Source organism: Carassius gibelio, chromosome B17, assembly GCF_023724105.1.
Source record: "Carassius gibelio isolate Cgi1373 ecotype wild population from Czech Republic chromosome B17, carGib1.2-hapl.c, whole genome shotgun sequence".
Lineage (NCBI taxonomy): Eukaryota > Metazoa > Chordata > Actinopteri > Cypriniformes > Cyprinidae > Carassius > Carassius gibelio.
The window spans coordinates 22,474,399-22,502,378 of NC_068412.1; the positions used below are offsets into that span (position 1 = coordinate 22,474,399).

The 27,980-nt window shown below is 35.4% G+C and overlaps 1 protein-coding gene across 3 annotated transcripts; it reads right to left on the reverse strand.

Moving 5' to 3' along the window:
* Window positions 1-1,709: 1,709 nt before the first annotated feature.
* syne3 (spectrin repeat containing, nuclear envelope family member 3) lies at window positions 1,710-27,315 on the reverse strand. Of its 3 annotated transcripts, none has more exons than XM_052580697.1 (18): window positions 27,188-27,315; window positions 24,928-25,086; window positions 24,602-24,774; window positions 23,112-23,421; window positions 22,163-22,318; window positions 21,328-21,672; window positions 20,165-20,301; window positions 19,622-19,796; window positions 15,122-15,304; window positions 14,255-14,398; window positions 13,788-13,922; window positions 12,514-12,675; window positions 11,772-11,944; window positions 10,840-11,335; window positions 9,545-9,703; window positions 8,122-8,295; window positions 7,822-7,863; window positions 1,710-4,605 (listed from the first exon to the last, which is right to left on the reverse strand). In XM_052580697.1, exons 2-18 carry the CDS (start codon window positions 25,069-25,071, stop codon window positions 4,414-4,416), a joined length of 3,300 nt encoding a protein of 1,099 aa, XP_052436657.1. In that variant the 5' UTR covers window positions 25,072-25,086; window positions 27,188-27,315; the 3' UTR covers window positions 1,710-4,413. The 3 variants fall into 3 exon arrangements, with proteins under 3 accessions (XP_052436657.1, XP_052436658.1, XP_052436656.1); XM_052580698.1 differs by having other exon boundaries at window positions 27,144-27,223; XM_052580696.1 differs by lacking the exon at window positions 27,188-27,315 and adding an exon at window positions 26,017-26,417.
* Window positions 27,316-27,980: the final 665 nt, after the last annotated feature.

Sequence of the window (27,980 nt, forward strand, 5' to 3'; positions counted from 1 at the left end):
ACTCAAGTCAAAAGTTAAGTGGCTAAATGTGATTACGCCACATGATAGAGCACATCCGGACAGTGTGACAACAGCTTCATCTCAGAAATGTCTTCTGCCAAGATAATTACCATGAAGTGAGGATTTCCGTTTACGTCACACAAGGTTGATGTGGTTCATCTTTCTTTATTCAGCGAACATGGTCAATATGTGTGAATCCAGAGTAAGAATTACTGATTAAAACTCACTGGTGGGTCAGTGTTATTTGTGTGAAGTATAAAGTTATATACTTATCATAGTATTGATTAATATTTTGCTCATTTTTTCAGTTTTAGTTAAATAGAGTTTTTAGTAAACTAAATATTTCTATATATCTTTGGTGTAATTTTGTTTCAGTTAATAGTAATTTTAGAACTTAAGCTTATCATCCGTTCATATTTTATTTAATTTAAACACTACTTAATTGAACACTTTATTTACTTATTTTTAAATATTGATTATAGTTTATTATGGTTCACTAGAATGAAAATTAAACCTAAAACCATTAAAAGCATTTTAATTACTTGAACCATTACTTTAACTAGCTTCATACTTTCAAAGTCACCTCTTGTTTTGCAGATAAAGGATACTTTTTTTTATTGGTTTTTGTTTAATGTGTCAGAGTGTGTGTGAGTTTAACAGGTGAATAGCTGGAGAAACACAGTCACCCTCCAATGAAATCAATGTGGGTAAATTATCACTGTAATATTCAAAGCACTTTACTTTCACCTGAATGGCTAATGCACATCATGCCGCGATCTGGATCCCTCCTTGAGAGTTTCTAAGCATCAGCAAACAAACATGATTTGGATTCCATTGAAATGACAAACAGCATTTCCACACCAGAGAAATATCTGGCCATTGCTGAGAAGGAAGGAAATGGCAGTGAATTCTGCTGCTGGGCATGTGGGTGAGCGTAAACGACAGATCCAACTCTTTCCCACTCGCATTTGAATAAATTAGGCCATGCAAGTATGCTTTACCATTAGGGTCATATACCATCATATCTTTATACCAAATGGGCGTGAGTTCAGATACACACCTCGAAGACAAACTCAACCACCTGACTACACAGTGACTATGTCAATAAACACACACAGATATAACCAATGTTTAACCAAAACATATCTGTGCAGTCTGATGGGGACTCAAATAGCTGTTCATACAGTGATCTGCAGGATCCTTCCATTACATCTAGTTTAGCTGGTGACCTCAATGAAATAAAAAATGAATTGGAAGTGACAGAGTACCACATGCACTGTTGCGAAGGCAACCAAGAAATGACAAATATATGCAAATCAACACCCAAATGCTTATTTCCTTAACCATAGCTAGTCTGGTCGTCAAATGTAAACTGATGAAATGTAAAACCTTCCTCCTTTCCAACTATCCAAAGATAATGAATTCATTAGTAAAGTAACCTCAGGTTGACCTTATGACCTCTATTGATCTGGAAGACCTAGCTGTGCTCCATTGCGTGATGTTTTCTCTCATCTGCACGCTGGTTTTGTGTTACGTTATCACTGCACACATCTCGTCAGACCAGTTCAGCTTTGGTTTAATGCAGATAAACAGATACGTTTCCTGCTAAAAGAGGATCATTGGCTTTCAGAATGGGAATCTTGATTTTGAGTCACACATTTATCTATTCAATCTCAAGTCCATAGCAACAAAAGACACACAAACAGAACTGAAAACACACACTGCATGTTTATTGCCTGGAGTAAAATACAAAAATACTGGTTATATGCTTCATACCGTTTTTATATTGATCAGTTTAAACATACATCATAAGAGCTTCATCCAAAATATGGCAATAAATGTTAACCTTATTTTAATACATTGTCTTAGAACCCTTCATGCATTTGAAGTCGTTATAATTTTCTATATGCTTTCATTTGATTTTGTTAGCTGTCTTTGAAAATTATTTCCAGTAATAATCAATGAGAAAACTCTCCCATGCACACAGTGCTGTAAACTAGCTATATTAGCATACATTATATGGTGATCTTGTAACAGCTGAACCGTTTAACAGAACCATTTGCAGCCTAATGGAACATACAGTATTACTGATGAAACAAGTATAGATCATTAAAGGGTTTGCATTGACATAAATAGAGATTAAAGGAATACTTCACATAAAAATACAAATTCGCTGAAAATGTCCCTAAGGCCATCCAAAGATGTAGACAAGTTTATTTCTTCATCAAAACCAATTTGGAGAAATTTAGCATTACATCACTTGCTCACCAACAGATCCTCCGCAGTGAATGGGTGCCGTCAGAACGAGAGTCCAAACAGATGAAAAAACATCACGATAATCCACAAGTAATCTAGTCCGTCAGTTAATGTTTTGTGAAGCAAAAATGTTTTTGTAAGAAACAAATCCCAAGACATTAATGGATGGACTGGAGTAATGTTTATTACTTGTGGATTATTGTGATGTTTTTTATCAGCTGTTTGGACTTTCATTCTGACGGCACCCATTCACTGCATAGGATCCACTGATGAGCAGGTCATGTAATTGCTAAATTTCTCCAAATCTGTTCCATTGTAGAAACAAACTCATCAACATGTTGAATGGTCTGATGATAAATAGTCATTTTTGGGGACTATTCCTTTAAATACAAAAAAATAAAGCAGTGCAATAAACTGAAATGCCAGGCTACAACCTTACAGTTTCTTTTAGAAAATGCAGCATATTTTTTGTAAAGTCTCTTTCTGACCATGCACTATTAGTAACAGATTTAACATTAGATAGTGCATCACATATGAATGGAAATTACAGTTTTAACATAGGAGAGATATGTAGAGATCTGAATACAATTTTAAAAGGGCATTTTGCTACAGGATAAAAGCAGTTCAGTGTGGTGTGCGTACAGTATGTGTAATACTACTCAAAGATGTAAAGCCATGCTATTAGCCTCTAAATAACATATCTAATACTGCAAACATAAAGCTCAAAGATGCGTTCAAAGAGGATTTAAAATTTTGCCAGCTCTGAAAGACAGAGCATTTGTTGGAGAAGCCTTTGTTCTGGACCAAAAAAAAAAAAAAAAAAAAAAAAAAAAATCAAGGCATTCCTTCCATCATACCATGACCTTAAAAAAGCAGTCCTGAAAGAATAACTGAACTCAACCTCTGATGATTTTAGGCCCACAGAAATCCCAGCCCTCAGAGACACTGCTTGCTAAAAAAATAAAAAAAGATAAATAAAATGAAACCAGACTAAGAAGGTCAACGAGTTCCAACATTCTGTTCAAAAAAGGACATTCTCTCCTAACAGGGCTATTTTTACCCCATAATTTACGCCTGCAAAACATGCTTGTAATAACCCATAACAACAATCAGAGGCAAACCAATGCCAAAACTCAAGTTTTAAAGCTCAAAAATGTGATTCTGCAATTACGACTTCCAAAAATCCGTTGACAGAAACTGTCTATTCTATGAACGCATGTGCACAGCACCTTAGCTATGGAGTGAAACAGGAATTTCTGTGTTGATTTTGACCATTTCCTCTTCAAAAATTCACCAATATATCAAGAACATTTCAAACTGAACTTAGTTTTTAAACTTTTCGATGATAGTCTTATCTATGACATCAGAATCAATACCCGCAACACAGTGATAAGTTATATCCTATTATCAAACCCAGTTTAGATTTCGAGTGGCCTGAGTAAAACAAATTAACGCAAATTAAAGATTTTAAACAAGTGGTAAGAATAAAAACATGCACAATTCTGTTTAAATATAAGACATACCACAGTATTATAATTAATTATATGAATAGCTCACCCAAAAATTTTAATTCTGTCATCAATCATGTCTTTAATCAAGATATTTTTATTGTTTTTATTCATAAAATGAATACCAGTGGTGTTCAAAACAACACTGGACCCCACTGACTTTCATTGTATAGACAAAACATTTTTTGTTACTTGAGGGTGAGTGAATGATGGCAGAACGTCTCTTTTGGGTGAACTGTCCGTTTAAGCATTTAGTAACTAGCTACAAACAGAACAAACGTAAAAACATGAAGGATTTGCAATGGATCCTGAGTAGATGTCTTTAAGGGACTTTTGCTTTTTGAAAAAGCTGCATTGGTTTCTCCAAATGCCTGTAGAGAAATGAACAGCTTGAATCATGTCGAGCAGGTTGTGAGCGTCTTTGCCATCCACCCACTCAACTTACACTCGCTCTCTCTCACACACACACAAACAGAGCTTTCTGATCTGCTGGGTCCACCGGTGGGTGTACGGTGGAACAAGACCAGATGAGAACCAAGAATATAACGACATAAAACATTAACGGAACTGATAAAAAATATAAGTATTTGTTAAATAAACAAGCGCAGATTGCAATTTTTTTTTAAAAGCTGCTTTCGATTGTTGACGCTTAAGTGGGCGGAGGTCCGTCGTAGCGGAGCATGATGTTGAAGGAGCGGGCGAAGTTGTTGGACAGTGAACAGCTGGTGCCCTCGTCCATCATGGGCAGCAGGAAGGCCAGCAGCAGCAGGGCCAACAACAGGAGCTGGAGAGGAAGAGCCACGCGACAGACACGGTACAGGAAGCTGAGACCACTCTTCCCCTGCAACACACAACCACAGATGCTGTCACATGTTGTATGGCTCCATTACAAAACCATGAGTTTCTACAGGAGCATTCACTCTGGAGGTCACCTAACAGCTGTGCTTTAGCACACTAACACTGCAGGTGTTTCTACTCAACTACAAGTGTCCAGCTGTTTAAATCACGCAGGTGTCACTGCAGGCACTGCTCAACTCTGCTGCAGCAAACTGCTAAAACCAACTGAAATTTAATGATCACTGTCAGTGTGTATTACCCTTAATGCAACAACTTAAACTATAATAAAATAACACAAGTTATGGATATGAAACAAATAACTGATAAAAAGCTTATAATTAGTTAAATCATAATTATTTTTAATTAAATCATTACTACACTAAAAAACAAAATCATACATGAATATTACGTACATATTTTAAAACACTGACACATTGTGTGTGTGTGTGTGTGGCAAGCGCAAGGTTGGTGGTTCCATTCCCCGGGAACACATGATAAGTAAAAATTGATAGCCTGAATGCACTGTAAGTCGCTTTGGATAAAAGCGTCTGCTAAATGCATAAATGTAATTTTACACATATATATATAAATACACACACACACACACACATACACACAAACACACATTAGTTGTTGTTGAAATAGTAACTTCATATATTAGGGGGTACGTGAAGAAAACATAAAAAAATTTACAAATTTACAAATATCATGTCAATGAGGTTCAACTGACAAAAATGTTTGTGAATCCCTGTTTCAATAGCACAAAAAATACAAATGTACAAATTCTGGATGAAACTGTAAATAAAAATTACTACATGGAAGAATTTTCTACAGATGCTTTTCAGTTATGAATAAAAGATCTTGCTAAAATCAACTTTTTCCTTCAATTCCTTTCCTAAAAACCTGAGTGTGATTAGAAGGATTTTTGAAATGTTATTTTGAAAAGTCTTTGTGCCTAGTTTTGTCAAAGTTTCTTCAAGGAACGTCAGTTCACTTGGACATAATTTCCAATGCCTCCAAGCAGCTCTTTTGGGCAAGCAAGACCAACTCCTGTCCGATCTACTTGTATAGGGAAATCACTGCTTGTCGAACTTACATTTAAATATTAAATAATTTCACATCAGCAATACAATCTAATCTGAACTGCCCATTAGTATTGCTTTTTATCCTCAAATAGAACTAAATGCATAATTTTCAGTTAGGCCCAACCAACACAGTGACTCTTATTTAGAAAGTGGGATTTATTTCAGAATATAAGGCATTGTCATTTATCACATTCATGGAAATATGAGTGAACCGTCTTCATTTTTCTGAACTATACTGTATGTTGCCATACACCTAAAAATGTTGCCAAGGTAGGTGACTCACTAGATTTATAACAAAAATAATGTGTAAAAACAGTGTAAAAGTGCTTCTCGGAGTTATAAACGTAATTTTAAATGACCAATGAGAACACAAAATCAGATTTGATGCACAAACTCAGTACCCATCTCTCATTTATTAGCATTATACGTCTGATAAAAACATCACTATGATTGAGTCATTTTTCCATGACTCACTGGATGCTGAAAAACAGATTCACACAAAGATGTATACCTGAAAAAAATAAGGAAGTTTTCAAGCTCCTCCAGAACTGTGGGAGTGAATATCCACCCACAGCTGCTCAACAACCGCCATCGCTCTGAGATAGCTGAACCTAATACAACCCTTTCTATTTAGCTGAGGATCATGGGAACTCTTTCTCTCTGCAGGGTGTTTGAAAGAGAGTGCAGCAGTACGAGAAAGTGAGGAAGAGGAAATGTGGGAGGATGAAAAGCCGAAATTTCTTTCCACGCTTTTTGTCAGCCTCTATTCAGGAGAATATAATTACATTGAAAAGTAATTACAGCGGCGATCAGGTCTGGTGTTATACATAGAACGATACACTGTTCTTACAGATATACATAATCCAATCATATCATTCTGGTTTGATAATCATACAATAGGACAATTTACTTGATCACAACAAATAATTATAGATTCTCTGTGGACAGCCTGTAATTACGGTTACAAAAAGATTATCTCACTGACAACTAAAGAGTCATCTTCACAATTAGATGACTGCATTTGATCAGTGACGGAGACAATCGAAGAGTCTGCAGACTCAGAGTGTATATATTTATACTTCATGATAATGACAGTTCACGAAGACAGCTGAGGATGACGGTTTCCACGACAGAGACAGACATGAGGCTCAGGTGAGCAACATCTATTTACTTATGGTGCACAAACGAGCACCTTTAAACATGTTTGCAATGGCAAAATACAGCCAAAAGAATGATATGTTCTGGAACAGCCAATTAATAATGACATACATTATACACCCACACACACACACCCCAAGAATAAAAAATAAATACAATTAATTGTGCAGATTTGGCAGAACTAGCTCAATGAATAGCCGTGATGATTGGATGGTAATGCTGCATGTGCAAAACAACATTTCTATCTCCATCCACTAATAACTGCTTATGTAAATAACGCAGGCAAACTCAGACCAGCCTTTAATATGCAGTCAGCAGGGCACCTGCGTCTCTTCTCAAGAGACAGATGGCCAGAGAGTGAAGGAGTGAGAAGAGAGGTGTTAAAAAAGGTGTGAACACTGAGAAAATTGAGAAATTACTGAGAAAGTTTAACACACTCCCCAGAGAGACGCAGTGGAGCAGCCCACGGAGCCAAAAAATAGCATTTGACTTTAGTAGCTAAGACAGTGCTTTGGTTCAGGCTTTCAAAATGCTATTTATGAGCCTCTGTTTCAATGCCCTCCTACTACGGTAATCCAGCCGAACAGTGTCTCAGTTCACTTGAGAGTGCTTTAAGTCAACATGAACATTATTCAAAAACCATTTTGCTTCCGTAAAGTGACATATTTCTGGGTAAAACCATATTTAACAAAAAAAATTTGTAGTATACGGTTGATTCAAACTTCTAAATGAGCACCTTCTTTTACAATTATTAATCTTATTCCTCTGCTACATCGCAGAAACAAACCCCACCAGCCTCAGTTGTGTGTCAATAAATAAACACTGTTTTCGATTCTGTTCTAGCCCTGAAAAGGGAATACTTTCATTTCAAAAAGACTTCAAACATTCTCCACTGTCAGATCAGAGAGATTTTGAAACCTGCTTTAAACACAAGCCCACTCACAGCATCAAGGCCCACTTTAAAAAATAAAACCTACCTTTCCAGATCGGACATGCTCCTGACCCTGTCCATGGACGCCCTTAAACAAACAGAAACATTTATTTAGTTGGTTCCATCCGGCTACAAGCTGCTACCCTCTTCTGGTGGACACATGATACTGCATCAAAATCTGCACTGGAAATCATGTAGTAGATATGTTAATGTATAAGTAATGTAAAAAAATATATATAATAATTTAATCTAAGTCAATTTATTAATAAGTTATTTGAATTAATAGATAAAGCTTTAAAATAAAGTCATAAAATAAAAATAATGATCACAGATCTCCTCTTTTTACCTTGTTTTTCAGCAGAGCTTTGAGGTCACCTGCCTCTTTAAGTTTGGACTTGTATAACATCCAGCGATAACGCAGCTCTTCTAGTTCCACGTCCTCCTCTGCTGACTTACTCTGCCGGCTGACAATCAACTTCTGGAACTGACTCTGGCCCCAAGCTACATTGGCACGTAAACCCTTAAAAAATGTAAACACAATTACTATGAGAGATTTGTGTGGGTGTAGTAGAAATACTACTACACATAATAATCCCGTTATTTCGAATACAAAATTAACCTGTTGCTCAAAAATAAATAAATTAATAAATAAAAACAATTACAGACCAATCAGGTCTTAGAAATTTGATGTCCCCAATATGATCACACAAGCTTTTGCAGTTTTCTGATGAGTGTACAGTACCGTTCAAAAGTTTGGGGTCCGATTTCTTTATTTTTAACATTTTTGAAAGAAGACTCATATGCTCATCAAGGCTGCTTCTAATTAATATAAAATGAAGTAAATACTGAAGAAACAGTTATAATTACAATTTAATTATACATTTTAAAATGTAATAAATATGTAATAAAGAATTCTAATATGCTAATTTGGTGCATTATTATAATTTGGTTTCTTCTTGTTATCAATGTTGAAAACTTTTTTTCAGTTGACTAATAAGCAAATCTCATTCAGACTCATCAGATTTGAATTACATTAAAGATAAATTTAATTTCCTTATAGGAAAAAAAAGGCTGATAAAAAAATATAATAATTAGTCCACACAGGGATAATATCCAGTAGATTTGTTTAACACTTTATGGCCACATTATACTGAAAATCTATAAACTGTTCCTATAAGAAGTTCTGTAAAAATGTGTTGATGGTAAAGGAAGCAGTTTCTGCTAACATGAAGTCAGGTTTTAGTATTGAAGCATCTGGTCAGCTGTAGGGGGATTTAAATAACTGAAGACAAGCTAAGTGTGGCTTTTTCTCCCCACAGAGCACAATACACAAACACTCAAGTAGCTTCATGGTATATTCAACAGGAAGACCACCTATGAATTGCTGTTCAAAAGCTTTCTCAAATCAGAGCTGTGGCTGTGAAAAAAAAGTGTCACTGTGACAGTGGCTGTCATCAGATATGACAGTTTTCAGGTAGTTGTGAAGTCTGAATTTTTCCAGGCCTCGGGTAAAACCTGTGCACAAGCCTTTCAAAGCTTCACAGAACAGCAACTACAATTACACTGATGCAAACATACACACAGCACACTACACAGACGTGTAGCTTACCATACTGAAAATGATCCAGTATGTTCTGTGTGACCAAAGTAAAATACCACACTGCGCTTTGTTGAATAAGATATCAAAGCTATCAAAGATTGATATTTTGGACTCCGCATGAAACTTTAATCAAAAAGCAAGCAAAAAAAATGTAACAAACACCACCAACCTTGAGTGTATTCTGTCTTATCCTCAGTTCTTTAGCACTCAGGGATCTCTGGTAGTTTAGAATTCCTGTGAGTTTGTCATTTTCCTTGTGAAGCCACGCTTCAAACTCCCTCCTCTGGGCCTCCATATCAGCATGATGCTGGGGCCCCTGAGAGCCCATCTGCAGCAGAAATGAAAAGAGACATCCCTCTGTCACTTTATGATTATAGCATAGGTACTGCTTGCATAACAGTGGCTGGGAGATCTAGCTAAAAAATTATCTACTGTATTTTCCGGACTATAATTCACACTTTTTTTCATAGTTTGGCTGGTCCTGCGACTTATAGTCAGTTTGACTTATTTATCAAAATTAATTTGACATGAACCAAGAGAAATCATTACCGTCTACAGCCGCGAGAGGGCGCTCTATGCTGCTCACTGCTCCTGTAGTCTACACTGAAGACATAGAGCGCCCTCTCGCGGCTGTAGACGGTGATGTTTTCTCTTGGTTCTTGTTTCTAAATAAATGCGATTTATAGTCCAGTGTGACTTATATATGTTTTTTTTCCTCATCATGACGTATTTTTGGACTGATGCAACTTATACTCAGGTGTGACTTATAGTCCGAAAAATACAGTATATATTTTCAAGTCTTTTGATGATATCACACATTTCTTTTTATGTACTTGCTCTGAAATAGCACCAGACTCAGAGTATGACTCAACATGTTTAATCATGTAATGTAAAAAATCTAGTTTACAATGAGGACATTTTTCACTAAATGAATAAAAATGATTATTTTCATTTTATCTTCTGTCTAAAAGTGTTAGTTGGGAATGTTTTTTTTTTTTTTTTTTACATTTAATTTTAGAAAAGTGGTGACCCATACTCAGAATTCATGCTCTGCATTTAACCCATCCAAAGTGCACACACACACACACCATGAACACACACCCAGAGCAGTGGGCAGCCATTTATGCTGCGGCGCCCAGGGAGCAGATGGGGGTTCGGTGCCTTGCTCACAGGCACCTCAGTCATGGTATTGCCAGCCTGAGATTCGAACCCACAACCCTAGGGTTAGGAGTCAAACTCTCTAACCATTAGTCTACGACTTCCCCCAAAACTATAAAAACGTGCCAGATTGCAAAATATTATAAAGCTTAATGGTCAACCCCTGCTTCAAGTAAAAGCACTGGAATAATTACTACGTAAATTTTGTTACACTGCAAACAAATCACTGAAAAATGCATATTTTGATATAATACCCAGCCCTAATGGTGACTGTCAAAATAAGAATCACATTTTAATCATCCTAACCTCAATTTCATCAGGGTGGATGTGTGACGATCGCATCCTTTTCTGTGCATCAGAGTCAATCCCACTTGAAAAGCTGTATCTATCTTTCATATCCAGGTCTTCAATCCCAGAACCAGCTTTGTGTTGTTCAACCCACTCTCCAGTCCAACCACCACTACCGATCATGTCACCTTCGTTCATCCCAGTCCGCTTCCTGTTCACCTTATGGTCACTTCCAGATATGACTGCATCCACCTCATCATCAATGGACTGGTCTTGGTAAGTCCACTCTCTCCAGTCCTCTGAACCTCCTGGTCTTGACTTGCCTTTAGGAAGCACAATTCGAATTCGATCCTGATTGGCTTCCATGTTTCTTTCCGGTTCTGGGTGGCCTGTTGAATCTGATCCATGGTAGGATCTCTGATGCTGGTCCGTTCCTTCTGCCCATCTGTCCAAGAACTCAGTTCTCTGTAATAGGTAATCTTGGTCACCTGTGGCTGCATGTTCATTCAGAAGCCTGATAAATTGAGGTGAAAGTAATACATAGGTTGTCAAAAACTCAATTTATATGATAAATTCAGTAGTGACCAGATCAGTGATTAATCAGCCAATATTTGTCTATTAAGTATCTTACACAGAAAAATTACATGTATCACCTTTAAAATTCTTTGTTGGATAGCAAATGTTACATTCTGGATCTTTTTCTTCAACTTTTGACTAGTAAACATCATGCAAACACACCACTGATTCACAAAGCAATCAACAATAATTAGAATCAAGATGACCAGATGAACTGGGTGCAGTACTAACAGAATGTGAAATATGTCTTCTGTAATTCCTATGAGGTTTGCTCAACGGGCCTGACAAAATGTCATAATTATGCTCCTTGAGTCACAGTTTCTCCCTATTTAATACCATCAACACCCTGTATTACTGCAAGCATTACTTCTAACCTGTAAAGATTGAGACTAAGCGTGTGGAGGGACATCCAGGTCTCTCGGAGGCGTTTGAGGTCTTGCTGGATGTGAACTTTGCCATCATCTGAAGTTCTGGCCAGCACAGTCTGACCCTGAGCCTCTGTCTGATGAAGCTGAAGCTCCTTCTCTGGAAATTCTCCTAGCGCCCTCTAAAGGACAACAACAATGATACAAGGTGCATCTAAAATACTACATGCACAAGCAAGCTTTTTCTGCTTTTGTGACATGACTTAAGTAGTAAAAGAAGTAATATAGAACAACTCTCTGACTTGTTACATTTCTTTATACAATGGGTTAAAGTGTAGTATTACCATTCTCAAAATGTACTATGGAATTCATGTTTTGTGCAGCATCAAACAACACCAATGATGAAAAATTATGAAAATTGACAATGCAATTATTTGATTATCAATTGTTTGGTCTGTGTTCTTATATTCAGAAATTAAAACAATTTGTATTACTTTTCTTGAGATTTTCATAATTTTCAGGACTGAATATAGGACCAATTCTAATCGGCTGATATTTCTTTTCCAGGTTTTCCATAATAGTGTTTACTCTTCATCAACCATACATTTTTATTTAACCTTTATTTAACCAGCCAAATCAATTAAGAACAGGTTCCTATTTTAATTACAGCCTGCCATTTAAACATTTAGCATTTTAAAATTCATTTTTAACACTCCCTTTTCCCTTGCACACAATGTTAAAAACAGTGTACCTCAGCCTCATGTTGGCGGTTATCGATGCTCCATTCTCCATCTGATCCACGAAAAGACTCTAGCTTCTGTCTCATGATCATTAACCACTTCTCCATATTCAGAATATTGTCATGGAAAATCTCATGTTCTGCAATGTTCTCCTCACTTTCATTCACCTTTTTCTGGTACGAACAAGAACACATATAAACAAACACAGACATTATGAACCCTGAAACAGACGTGAGAAGGATTTGAATGCAATAAAAATCTGGTATCTTTTCAGAAAAAAAAAAAATATCTTCTGGCCACAAGTGTGCATTAAAACTGAAATAAGGAGGTTTGATCAAGGCCTTCATAGTCATCTTCTTCTTCATCATCATCATGATCAACACTCAGCAGGAGGTGTTGAAACCCACGGTGTGATCACAGCGGGTTCCACAGATCTTCAGGATTAAATCAGAATCACTTGTGAAGTTGGGAATTTTGAAGTGGCTAGTAAAAAGATATGTAGCCTCCCCTCATTATTCAGAATTTCATATTTCTATCAATTAACGATAAAAATATTATGATTCTGAGGAATAGTTCAAATTAATAGAAAATTCATTTAATCTGAAAATTTCCGAATTTGAACATTCAGAACATTTTTTGTATCATGGTCATGGATGCCTAGGTATGTCATTTTCAAAATATTTGTAAGGGCGATGCAGGAGCATTACACCCTTTTGTTTATTCCACAACAAATCTTTGATTGTCCCACAGAATCTTTCATTACCATAAAAAATATATATATATTAAAAAAAATCTACTTCCATTAAATGCTGCTCTTTTGAACATTCTATTCATCAAAGAATGCTGGAAAAAAATTATCATGGTTTACACAAAAATATCAAACAGTAAAAGCAGTTTTCTATTTTTTTTTTTCTAATAATAAATGTCTCTTGAATGCCATATTAGCACATAACAGAATTAGAATTATTTCTGAAGGATCAAGTAACACTGAAAACTAGTGTAATGATGCTGAAAATGTATAATAAATGGAATAAAATTACATTTTAAAATAATAAAAATATCTTATATCAATATCTTACACTACCACTGTTTTTAAAGTATTTTTATTATATGTATTGTATTTTTGATCAAATAAATGAAGTTTAGAGAGCAAAAGAGACTTTTGAACAATATGAGGGGTTACAGATTGATGACAGATTTCTAATTTTTGGAAGAACTACAATTTGAATTAATTTATAACCATAGATAAAGAAATTAGAAATATCTTGAGCAGAACAAATCTTACCCGAACCCCCTTATAAAGAACTTTCCAGTCTGCATACAGACGTTCAAATTTTGAACTGTTTACAGGGTTGGACGACACCAGCGTCTCAAGAGCTATGATCTGGGCGTCACAATCTTCCAAATCCTTTCTTATGACCTGCAGAGAGATGCACACTCATTTTACATTCAGTTTGCCTCTAGAGAGTCTTTCCTGCTCCCACCTGGACAAGCCACTCTGATCAATCAGCGCAAACACATTGAACTCAGCATGACATAACTCCTAGCTCCTTAAATTATTCACATGACTCTTTTAGTGTGTGCCTGAAAGACGATCTAATCAAAAGTCACTGTACATCTACAGCATACCACATGCAGAGATTAAAAGCAAAACAGCTGTAAAAAATAAAATAAAACGAAAAAGCTGCGTGCAAAGCATAACTTTTTTTAAGTCGGAAACAGCAATATGTTTCTGTTTTCTCTGCTGCTCACCCGGAGTTGGTCGGCCTGGGTCTTCTTGGCAAGAATGTCTGGTTGAAGTCCATCCGTCGTGATGAACCGCTCCTTTATGGAGGTTAGTTTTTTGTGTATGGAGTCGTAGGCATCTGAAAAGTCCTTCGTCTTTGATATTAAACCCTAAGGACATTCAAAGGATACCACATGGTTCGGGGTGTTTTAAATCAGGGATATAAGCAATACAAGAACACATTTATAACATGAGAATCTGAAAATAAAATAAAACATCAGTGGGCCATATAAGAATATGTTCATATCATGATAATCTGAAAATAAAACATAAAATAAAATAAGATTAAAAAAAACAAAACAAAAAACACCATTGGGCAATTTAAGAATATATTTATATCATGATAATCTGAACATTAAGTAAAGAATAAAATACAATAATAAAATGAAAAATATATCAGTGGGTAATATGAAAACATTTATATCATAATCAGAAAAAAAATATTAGTGGGTGATACAATAATATATTTATATAAAGAAAAAAAGAAAGAAAGAAAAAACATTTAACAAATAAACTTTTTTTATGACAAAGTGATATAGAAACTACTGAATAATATTTGAATGAAAAATGTTTTCTTAATTTAAAAAACATCTAAAGCAGAGGTATGCCTACCAATAATTTACATTTAATGAAAATAAAGTATATATTTATTTTTGGGGAAAATACTTTTTTAACTGCCTGCATACATCTAGACGAATAAACAGGGCTTCTCTTCTTTTCAGCCTTCTTTTCTCTCACTTTTTTGTTTCGGCTAATGGTGGGGTAAAGAGCGTTCAGGTATTTACAGTCTATACGTACAGCAGTAAAATTTTGAGCTTTGGCTGGCGGGGTACCTGCAGGCGGTTCTTGCGCTGTAGGAGCTGGCTGTGGAGTAACTCTCTCTTCCTCACATCCCCGCTGAGCTCTTCCAACAGATCGTCAGCTTTCTCTTGGCCAAAAACTGAGGTGAGCAGATCGCTCTTCACCTGGAGCGAACTCAAGCGCTCCTGGAGCTGCACGCTGTTTTTAAGTAACTTCTACAAAGTATAAAACAAAAGAAGAAAGAGCACACTCAATAACTTCAAAGGGAACGAAGCACTAACAATGAATTATGCTGCCAAGATAAAGGAAAAAAAATCACTGCAAATGCTTAAATACAATATGATCATATCCACGACAGATCGTATCATAAACTTGATATATAATCTTTATTTTCTCAAAACAAAGTGTAAATCAGACGTCAAAAATACTGAACGGGAAAACATCACAACATTCAGAGTGAAAAAAGGCTGACCTTCTATACAACTCAAATCTCTGGGACAAAAAAGACCCGGAATGAGAGATTCATACCACCGTATCACACAGTAATGTTATTTAGCTGGCTAACATAACATTTTTTGGTCTAAATTGGAATAACTACTTGAGAATCGGGAAATTATCATTTAGACTGGGCTAAAAATTATAAACAGTTTTGCACTGTAAGTCATAATTTTTCATTAAGTTTGTTTATGAATTTATAACTATCACATTACATAAATACCGGTATATAGTTTCCAGCTATTACTGCAAATTAAAAAGTATAATAAATTATTTGTTAAATGTTTATTTATTTTTAATCAATTCATTACTTCCCTGACCAGTTTTGGAGTCATGAAGTTAATATTTGCTCTGAATGATTTGATTCCCATTCAAGTCTAATCACAAATTGGTTATTTCAGCATGATTCATAATTCATAATTATTTACCAGTACTTGTTTTAGATTTAGAAGTTTGTGTTTTGAAACATAAAAAAAAGTCTCTCATGTTCATCAAGGCTGCATTCATTTGATCAAAAATACAGTACATACAGTATATAAAGTATTATTACAATTTAAAATGAAAGTGTTCTATCTGAATATATTAAATAAATGTAATTAAGTTGGCTTGAGAAAGCCAACTTACTGATATTCTATTTAAACTTATTATTATTATTCTTCTGAGACAAAATTATCAACTCTAACTCCTCCTAGAGCTTTAACTCTACAGACTCCAAACTCGGACCAGCTCTTCAGACTGATCTCGCCGGGTGTGCTATATCTTTTCTAACTGATCGGACTTACGGTTTTCATAAAAATAACGATTAAATATCATAAAAATCCCATAGACTTACATTGAAAAGCCTCTGCTCAACTGAACATTCCGTCAAACTCCAACTGTCAAAAATTCAAATCTAAACACACTGAAGCCCATTAGACTCAATCAGACTAACCTATGTACTATTACTAACCCATTCAAACTCATTCAAACTCATCTATCTATCTATCTATCTATCTATCTATCTATCTATCTATATTCAAACTCATCTATCTATCTATCTATCTATCTATCTATCTATAATCATCTAACTCTATCTTTCTTCTGACTCTATCTATCTATCTATCTATCTATCTATCTATCTATCTATCTATCTATCTATCTATCTATATTCAAACTCATCTATCTATCTATCTATCTATAATCAAACTCATCTATCTATATATCTATCTATAATCAAACTCATCTATCTATATATCTATCTATAATCAAACTCATCTATCTATCTATCTATCTATCTATCTATCTATCTATCTATCTATCTATCTATCTATAATCAAACTCATCTATCTATCTATAATCAAACTCATCTATCTATCTATATATCTTTCTATCTATCTATCTTCAAACTCTATCTATCTATCTATCTATCTTCTGACTCCTTCTATCTATCTATCTATCTATCTATCTATCTATCTATCTATCTATCTTCTGACTGTTTCTATCTATCTATCTATCTATCCTAACAACATGCTAATCATGCTAAAATCATGCTAGCAACATGCTAATCATGCTAAAATCATGCTAGCAACATGCTAGTCGCATGCTAATCATGCTAAAATCATGCTAGCAACATGGTAATCATGCTAAAATCATGCTAGCAACATGCTAGTCGCATGCTAATCATGCTAAAATCATGCTAGCAACATGGTAATCATGCTAAAATCATGCTAGCAACATGCTAGTCGCATGCTAATCATGCTAAAATAATGCTAGCAACATGCTAGTCGCATGCTAGTCATGCTAGAGACATGCTAGCAACATGCTAATCATGCTAAAATCATGCTAGCAACATGCTAGTCGCATGCTAATCATGCTAGAATCATGCTAGCAACATGCTAATCATGCTAATCATGCTAAAATCATGCTAGCAACATGCTAGTCGCATGCTAATCATGCTAAAATCATGCTAGCAACATGCTAGTCGCATGCTAATCATGCTAAAATCATGCTAGCAACATGCTAATCATGATAAAATCATGCTAGCAACATGCTAGTCGCATGCTAATCATGCTAAAATCATGCTAGCAACATGCTAATCATGCTAAAATCATGCTAGCAACATGCTAGCAACATGCTAATCATGCTAAAATCATGCTAGCAACATGCTAATCATGATAAAATCATGCTAGCAACATGCTAGTCGCATGCTAATCATGCTAAAATCTTGCTAGCAACATGCTAATCATGCTAAAATCATGCTAGCAACATGCTAATCATGCTAAAATCATGCTAGCAACACGCTAATCATGCTAAAATCATGCTAGCAACATGCTAGTCGCATGCTAATCATGCTAAAATCATGCTAGCAACATGCTAGTCGCATGCTAATCATGCTAAAATCATGCTAGCAACATGCTAATCATGCTAAAATCATGCTAGCAACATGCTAGTCGCATGCTAATCATGCTAAAATCATGCTAGCAACATGCTAGTCGCATGCTAATCATGCTAAAATCATGCTAGCAACATGGTAATCATGCTAAAATCATGCTAGCAACATGCTAGTCGCATGCTAATCATGCTAAAATCATGCTAGCAACATGGTAATCATGCTAAAATCATGCTAGCAACATGCTAGTCGCATGCTAATCATGCTAAAATAATGCTAGCAACATGCTAGTCGCATGCTAGTCATGCTAGAGACATGCTAGCAACATGCTAATCATGCTAAAATCATGCTAGCAACATGCTAGTCGCATGCTAATCATGCTAGAATCATGCTAGCAACATGCTAATCATGCTAATCATGCTAAAATCATGCTAGCAACATGCTAGTCGCATGCTAATCATGCTAAAATCATGCTAGCAACATGCTAGTCGCATGCTAATCATGCTAAAATCATGCTAGCAACATGCTAATCATGATAAAATCATGCTAGCAACATGCTAGTCGCATGCTAATCATGCTAAAATCATGCTAGCAACATGCTAATCATGCTAAAATCATGCTAACAACATGCTAGTCGCATGCTAATCATGCTAAAATCATGCTAGCAACATGCTAATCATGCTAAAATCATGCTAGCAACATGCTAGCAACATGCTAATCATGCTAAAATCATGCTAGCAACATGCTAATCATGCTAAAATCATGCTAGCAACATGCTAGTCGCATGCTAATCATGCTAAAATCATGCTAGCAACATGCTAATCATGCTAAAATCATGCTAGCAACATGCTAATCATGCTAAAATCATGTTAGCAACATGCTAGTCGCATGCTAATCATGCTAAAATCATGCTAGCAACATGCTAATCATGCTAAAATAATGCTAGCAACATGCTAGTCACATGCTAGTCATGCTAGAGATATGCTAGCAACATGCTAATCATGCTAAAATCATGCTAGCAACATGCTAGTCGCATGCTAATCATGCTAAAATCATGCTAGCAACATGCTAATCATGCTAAAATCATGCTAGCAACATGCTAGTCGCATACTAATCATGCTAAAATCATGCTAGCAACATGCTAATCATGCTAAAATCATGTTAGCAACATGCTAGTCGCATGCTAATCATGCTAAAATCATGCTAGCAACATGCTAATCATGCTAAGTACATGCTTGTCACATGGTAGTCACTTGCTTGTAATGCTAGCAATATGTTAATCACTGTCATTTTTATACTTCTTAAACTTTTAAATCTTTTTAAACTTTTAAACTTTTCACATTTTCAAACTTTTCAAACTTTTCAAACTTTTCAAACTTTCTAAACTTTCTAAACTTTTCAAACTTTCTGGTCAGGCTTTCTCAAGCCAACTTAAAGTTTGTCTTGACGAACTTTTTTATCTAGTTTGTTCTTGTGATGGCAGTCATAACTCCAGTCTCCAGTGTCACATGATCCTTCAGAAATCATTCTAAGCAGATTTGGTGCCGAAAAAATTCATTATTTTCTGCTTAATATTTTTTGGGGGAAGAACCACACATTTTTACAGGATTCTTAGATGAAATAAAAAGGTTAGCATTTATTTGAAACATAAAAATGTAGAATAATTTACCTCTATATGCTGCACGAGCAGAGCAATTTGGGAGAAATCGGTCACCTCGGCGGAGGCCTCCAGGACCTGAGAAACCATCTGACTCCATTGGCTGAAGCCATACAGAGGATCCTGCAGTATCTGCCGGAGAGCCATCTCACTCTCAGAGGACAGCCTGAAAGATCTGCCTTTCACACTGCCACAGGAAACACAAAACATCTCTACTCAGTAGTCCTATACAGTGTGAGCTTACAGAGCTTTCAACAGATGGCTGCCACCAAACAACTGAATAAATAAATGCAGTAAACCCTGTGTGTAATGCACTAATTGTTTGAAGTGCTTACATTAGCACTCTTTTAGGGCTGGATACACATTGTTTACGGCTGACTAGACTTGTGTGACTGACATCACGTTGACAGTAACACAATGAGGACAGAAACCTACATGACGCGCCTCCAATTGTGTCTGCATGACAGACTGTTTACCAACGACATTATCAATAGCTAATGATTAATAAAATATCCATCAAAGTATTTCTCCTTGGCATGTGTGGTTGCTGCTCACCTCTGGTACTCTTTCACCACTGCTAGCATCTCATCAGACAGGCTTCTGGAGTCTTGTGGGAATCGGAATAGCTCTTTCAACTGGGATTTCAGCTGTTCCACCCTGGGCTCCTCTGCAGTGAGCTTGTTGCGCACTCCCTGAAACGTGGATGTAGAGAACTAATCAATGAAATGAGTACACACATAGCGTGTTTGAAGGCATCTCAATCAAGCAGGGCATAAACGCTGAATTTCTCCACATGGGGTTCAGAAAGCTTTCATTGATCTAAAAAAGATTTTCATCCTTGTTGGTTTCCCCTTCTGCTTGACCACAGCAAACTTGGTCTAATTGGTTACTTTGATGGATTGAAATAAACACACTTGTGTTTATATGTTCTGAAATGGCTTTTTTTTTTTTTTTTTACTAAATGAAAACAAGAACAAAACAGACATTTCACGAGTGCCATGTAATAATAAAATGTATATAAAATGCATAAGATTTATTTTTGGTGTTTTGCCTTTATTATGACATGACAGTGGAGAACAGACGAGAAGCGAAGTGGAAGAGGGGACGGGATCGGGAAAGTCCTCAAGCCTGGATTCGAGCTGTAACACAGTGGCGTTATATGTCAGCACACTTGCCGACTAGGCTATCGGCACGGACTCAAGTAGTAATTTTAAACAGCAATATTGTCAACAATTATCTAAAAAGCTATTTTTACCACATATGCCTATATTATACCATAATATTGGATTAACTGTACATACAACCTTTGATGCCATTTTTGCTCATGATGTTTAAAATCAGACACTGCTAAAGCATCTCAACATCTAATAAGCCGAATTTACAGCGAAAATAGCTTATAATGAAGCCCTACACTAATAACGTCTACTGCAGTTAGTGAATAAGATTCAGGTAATTTGCACTGAAATACAGCATACAAGGTGTCCAAACTTCATAGTGAACTTGGAGGGATGCCACACTACTACTCTTTCAAAAGCAACTTGTAGAATTAGTTTTACTATGTCTCACCCCACACAGGAATTTACCTAAGGCATTCTCTAAGTCACGGTTGGTATCATGTGCTGTCACAAAAATATGCTGAGTCTCCAGCTGTATCCTACAAGAAGACATAAGAAGGCTATTTGGGAGTGGTGAGAGAGAGAGATGAATAGAGTGCTAACCGTATGTGTCTTCCATTGAGCTACCATATTTTCCTCAGTCCTCTCTCCATCCCTGCTTTCCAGATCACTGCTGAGGTTCTGGACCAAGGTTCGAAGCTGCTCCAGGTCTACCCACAGCTCCTTACAACGGTTTGAATACTCGCTCTCAGAGTCCAGTGAGCACTGGAGCTCTTCTTGATTCTCCAGCAGCGCTTGGCGTAAGCGCTGCCAGGCCTGCCTCAACTCCTCCATCTCTATTGTGATCTTCTCTGCTCCTGCTGGAGACGTGTTGGCCTTCACAACTTCAGACAGGTTTTCAATGTGCTGGAGAGTGAGCTCTTCTTTTGCTATACTAGCATTCAGTTCCTGACAGAAGTTGCATGGGTAGAAAACAATTAATTATTTATACTTCATTTCACAAATTCCTTTTTATTTATTTGCAACAAGGGCTTCTAAATGTTATGAGAGGTGGAACGTGATACAATGGCCAAAAACATCAGCCTGTATTAGTACACAGACCAGTATTTAAGAATTACTGCACATAGAATGCACAATGATTACTAAAACCTCATATACAATCAGTGCTGTATTTGTTAACTAAAGCTAAAACTAAATCTAATAAATATCCATCATGTTTCCTTAATGTACTAGATTTCACATATTACTAGTCATAGTAATCAGATTTTTCATAAGACCCTTTAATACCTGAAGACCCTGAAGTGTAAACGAGGACAGAAATTAGCAAGTACTCCGCTAAACTGGAATGACTTCTCCATAGTTTGACTTCCAAAACAGGAATGATTTTCCCAGTTGACCATTCTGACCTCCCCTCCCCCAAATAAGTAGGTCACTGTACCTGCAGGGCTTTCAGCCTATTTTGTGTCGTATCCTCCATGTCGCTGAAACGACTGACTTCTTCTGTTTTAGACATCAGCCAGCTTTGAAATTTATCAACGCAACTTTGGTACTGCTGGTGCTCCTCTGCTATTTTCTGTGCCAATGTTAATCTTTCCTGCATAAATTTATTAAAAAAAACATTTCTGACATTATAACACTAGTTTCCATTTGATGATCTTTATTAATTATGCAGGTAACAGCAATACACGAATGATGCATTAAGGAATTATACTGTAAGTTAAATAATAAATTATCCACTACCATCCCAAAGTAAAAAAAAAAATATATATATATATTATTCAGCAAGCATGCATTAAATTGGTTACAACATGTCGATTTCAATTAAAAGATTTATATTTCAAATAAAAAAAAATTAGTATTAAAAATGCAAACAGTTATTTTAAATTGTAATGTTTTTTGTTTTAGTGTATTTTTGATCAAATAAATGCATAAAAGGCTTTCAAAAAACAATAAAACATTTTTACCTGCCCCAAACTTTTGAAAGGTAGAGTAATTTTCACTAATATCTAGAGTCCCCTAATAATTCATTTTTTCATAATAACTATAAAATTGTAACAAGCTACAACCTGTCAGTGACAGCAATGGAAAACTGAAAAACAATGCTAACTTATTGAGACTAGACATTCTGAATTTGAGTGAGTGCAAAATAATTTGATGAAAGAAGATTAAAAGGCTGATTTAACTTATTTAACAATGCTGAACAACCTTATAAAACATTAACAATACAATACAGCTTCAAAAGGTTTCCAATCCTTTAATTTCAGCATTTTAATGTAGAACAAAGTCTTTACCTTCAAAACTCGAAAAACATTCTGAAATTAGTCACCACACAAATTCATTCAGGCTGTTCAGTTGTCAGTGATAAGAAAAGAAAACTCAAGGTTTACCTGTGCTCGGTCTCGAATGTGGTCAAAGGCATCTTGAAGACCCTGCTGAGCCTTCTCATCTACGCTAGGGTCTTCAGTGCGGTTGAACAGGGATGCAGCCTCATCCAGAAGCCTCTCCAGAAACTGAGCCTGGCTTTGAATGTCACTGTGAAGCACCCGCAGATGATCCACCTGCCACAGCTTCTCTTGGAGACCCAGCTGCATCTCAAGCAGGGGCTCCAGAGACCTGCGCGTCTTCTCCAGCCACATCCCAAACTCCTCATAGGCCTTCAGGTATTCACTCCAGTGCAGCCACACCCACTCGATACGACTGTCAGAGGGGCACAAAAATAATCAATATATATATATAGTCCAGACCAAAAGTTTGAAAACATTACTATTTTTAATGTTTTTGAAAGAAGTTTCTTCTGCTCATCAAGCCTGCATTTATTTGATCAAAAATACAGAAAAAAACAGTAATATTGTGCTATATTATTACAATTTAAAATAATTGTTTTTAAATGTATTATACTTTAAATTCTCATTTATTTCTGTGATGCAAAGCTGAATTTTTAGGATCATTATCACATGATCCTTTAGAAATCATTCTAATATGATAATTCATTATCCAAGTTGGAAACAATTCTGCTGCTTAATATTTTTTTCAGAACATGTGATACTTTTTTAGGATATTTTGATGAATAAAAAGTAAAAAAAAAATAAAAAAAAAAAAGCTATGTTTTTAAAATATAAATATTTTGTAATAACAATATACACTAATGGTCAGTAATTTGGGGTCAGTAATTTTACTTGTATTCAGCAAAGATGTGTTAAATTGATAAAAAGTGATAGTAAAGAAAATATATTATCAGAATATATATTAGACTTTTTTTTTTTTTTATAAATGCAGTTCTTTTTAACCTTTTATTCATCAAATATATTAGACAGCAGAACTGTTTCCAACACTCATAATAAATCAGAATATTAGAATGATTTCTAAATGATCATGTGATAGACTGGATATTACATGTGACACTGAAGGCTGAAGTAATGATGCTGAAAATTCAGCTTTGCATCACAGGAATAAATTATTATTTTTTTAAAAGTATATTCAAATAGAAAACTATTATTTTAAGTTGTAATAATATTTCACAATATTACATTTTTTTCTGTATTTTTTTTTTCAAATAAATGCAGGCTTGATGAGCAGAAGAAACTTCTTTCAAAAACATAAAACATAGTAATGTTTCCAAACTTGTGGTCTGTACTGTGTGTGTGTGTGTGATATATATATATATATATATATATATATATATATATATATATATATATATATATATATAAAAATGTATAAATCACATATTTGTATTACACAGATTTTATTTTATAGATAGATAGATATATAGATAGATAGATGACTGTAGTAATATAACATTATAGTGATATGCAAAAGCTTATAATATAGCAATATACTTTTATACATATGATCTACTTATGGACAAAGCCTGTACCTGTGACAATGAATGATGTAGGTTGACGTCTCCTCCCAGAGTGCTTTTATTTCTTTGAGTTTCGAAAGAGTCTGATTCTTCATCTCTTCATCTCCATTTCGAAGCAGAGCTTCAGAAGCCACCAGCACCCTGTCCATCTTTACATGGCCTTCAGGCTCTGAGTTATGAATTTTCTTGATGAACAGATGAACATTTTTAAATTGATGAGTCTGCATATTTCTTTCTTAGGAAACTTTCTCAAAAGCTTTTGATAAATTAAAACGAGAAACTGAGATGGCTCTATTTCAATCAGACCATGACCCTCAATAGGCCAAGGAAGGTCTCACCTCTGTTTCTCGGAGCCTGACCTCCAGCGCTGATCTGGGTCCTTGGGTGTTATCGTTTTGCTTAAGCCTCTCCTGGACGGCCTGCATCCAGGAAAGGGCTTCTGCCAAACTTTCCCTGAACTCATGCTGCTCTTGCTGGGTCATTAGGTTAGGGCTGACCTAATGCAAAAACACATTTTCTAAATTCCAAAACAGCGGTGAAATTCATTTCCAAATTCTAAAACAGCACACATTCATTTTAATAACTTAAAGCAGATTATTTTATCTAAAGTGTCTCTGGAGACCAACTGGCAAATCCAAAGGCAGGTCTGTTCACTGGTAACACCCCTGAGCAGCTATTTACAGTCAAACAAGAGCAGCTCTATTTACTTAAAAACACTGAAATCTGGTCAAAATTATGTGTCTATAACATTTAAAACTTGGAATATAGTTTGAATAACAATGATATAATAAATGGTGTTTGTTTAGCTCTAATAGACCAGCTAATGCACATTCTGGAGAAAACATGCTATTCTGAGCACTGTTATTCCCCCAACAAAAAGCGATAATTAGCTTTACAATTTCTCCTATTTATATATACTACCATTTTAAAAGTTTGGGATCTGTAAGACTTTTTAAGGAAATAAATACTTTTATTATACTCTTTAAAGTAACATTTATAATCTCACAAAAGATTTTGGTTCCAAATAAATGCTGTTCTTTTTAACTTTCTATCAAATACTCAGAAAATAATGATCACAGTTTTCTAAAAATATTAAGTAGCACATCTCTTTTCAACATTGATGATAATTTATAAAGCACTAAATCAGCATACTGATTTCTGAATAATCATGTGACATTGAACTGGAAATATATATTAAATACATTAAAATAGAATGGTAGTATATATATATATATATATATATATATATATATATATATATATATATATATATATATATATATAATACATAAATACTGTATCTCCACTCCTTAAAAATGTCTCTAATAGGCAATGCCAAGTCATAGGTTTGATTTCAAGGAGACACATATACTAAAATATGTATACCCCTCCGCAAAAGCAGCAGAATGAACATGACAGGATCTTACCGTGTTGGAAGGAAGTCCCATATAAATATAAAAACTCTAGACACATTTATAGTAGTAACAACAAACTGTAGTAATTACGTGACTTTGGCGGGCTTGCTGTGCTCACAAATGGTGACTGTTAATGAAACCTCCCTGGCAGCTGGTTTGAACTAAAAACCTTTTGGTTACCAGCCAATATTAGTAACCACCAAACCACCACACCCTACCCTGCAGCACAATGTTCCTGCCAAACCCTAAACACTGGCAATGCTGCTGCATAACTTTTCTTAGGGGGCACCCGAAACAATTCCTTGTGGCTACATATGTTCTTTCAAAACAAGAGACTGAATAAAAAGCAAAGCCAAATGTGGCCTTTTTTTCTTCTTTACAGAGGGCGCCCCTAAAAAGGGATTATAAGCCACTTTCCTGTATGAGTCATATCTCCCACAGCATTCCCTTCTCTGGCATTCCTATAACCCTTTTCATATGAAAATACACAAACAATACATCTCAAAAAACACTGTAATCCCTACTGCCATTGGTTTGGCCTTGAAAGTTATGCAGTAGGCACATGAACAAAACATACATTAAAACTTTTAGATTACTTTATTATATATTTTTTATGTATAATTATGTGTATACACTCTGAATATAGATTATTATGATTAAATCAAGTGATTCACAATATACATTACAGTCCGAAGAAAATATAACGTTAAAGCTTAAATTGCATGTTATATTAGATTGCGAGATACAAATGCTCCTCAAATTAAATCACCTCTTATCTGTCCAGTTTAACGCTGTTATAAACCAAGTCATAAACCAAAACAACCCCACGCCCTCCTTTACACGATTATACGCGGATTTGCATACATGGAGCAGTTGAAGGTCTGTTCTCTGGCGTAATCTATATACGTTAGCACATAAATGCAACCTTAAAGACACATATAATTTAGTGTAACAACAAAATATAGAGGATTACTGCCTCGAATGAAGCATGCGGACACAGTTAAGTGCATTAAAACCCACCGTTTTGCACTTTATAAGCTGTCAACTTTGTGTTCAGAAAGTAACAGAACAGCTATGCAGCCACATAGAAATGACTGTGTGTACAGATCTCAAACAAACAATAAAGTGGTCGTACTTACGGATATATGTGCATCTGATTCGACTATTTTTGATAAGAAATTACCTTAAGTTGCTCCTCGAGCTACAAAGTTGCAGTAATCCGCCAGGAAGTCAATGCAGGCCTGGCAGTTGCTTGGGCTGGTCGAGGATATTATCAGGCAAGAGCAGCACATCCGCCGAGTAACCGATGAGCGCACATGACAGCCAGAATCATTCAAAAATAGCGCGGGCTTTACTAACCGTTATGCCAGGCGAGAAAAACGGTAAATAAATTGATACAAATAAATGTGATAAAAACTAGTCTAATAATAAAAACTAATAATTAATTACTACATAAATATCACCCCTCACCATTAAACCTCGCTCAGTAATGGGAGAAAAATGGCATAAAAGTTTGGGTATCAAGGGATAATTTTTTATTAGCTTTTATTAAAGGGAAGTTTAGCACACCTAATGTGTTTTCCCCATATTACTCAGACACAAAAATAATGAATCAAATATTTATTATAAAGATGAATTATCTAGTATTAACTCAATTAATGAATTATGGTTCCAAGCCCTCTGAACTCACAACCATTAAAAAGAATGTCTGAGTATTGATAAAAATAACCATATTTTAAATATCACAAGAATAAATAGCTCTTTTTGTTTTTATTAACCCATTGAAAATGAGTAAAATAATCTATAAATCCCAAACAACATGGAAGAAAATGAGCATTTCTGAGCCATGGACTCCCTCAGGAATTTCAAATTAGTCATTTTAATTTATGAATAAAAAGGTTTGTGGACAACATTACTAGAACAAAGCATGAAAGTCTCTTCATACAGTAAGGTAACACGGTGAATTAGCCTTCCAG

What these genes read in the sequence shown, in the direction of transcription:
- syne3 (XM_052580696.1), bottom strand. Translation starts at nt 26,037, where the DNA reads ATGGGACTTCCTTCCAACACG. An exon ending in ACATTCGAGACCGAGCACAG is followed by an intron (nt 22,319 to 23,111) that starts GTAAACCTTGAG and finishes AAATTTATGCAG; the next exon opens with GAAAGATTAACATTGGCACA. An exon ending in TCCACCCTGATGAAATTGAG is followed by an intron (nt 9,704 to 10,839) that starts GTTAGGATGATT and finishes TTTCTGCTGCAG; the next exon opens with ATGGGCTCTCAGGGGCCCCA.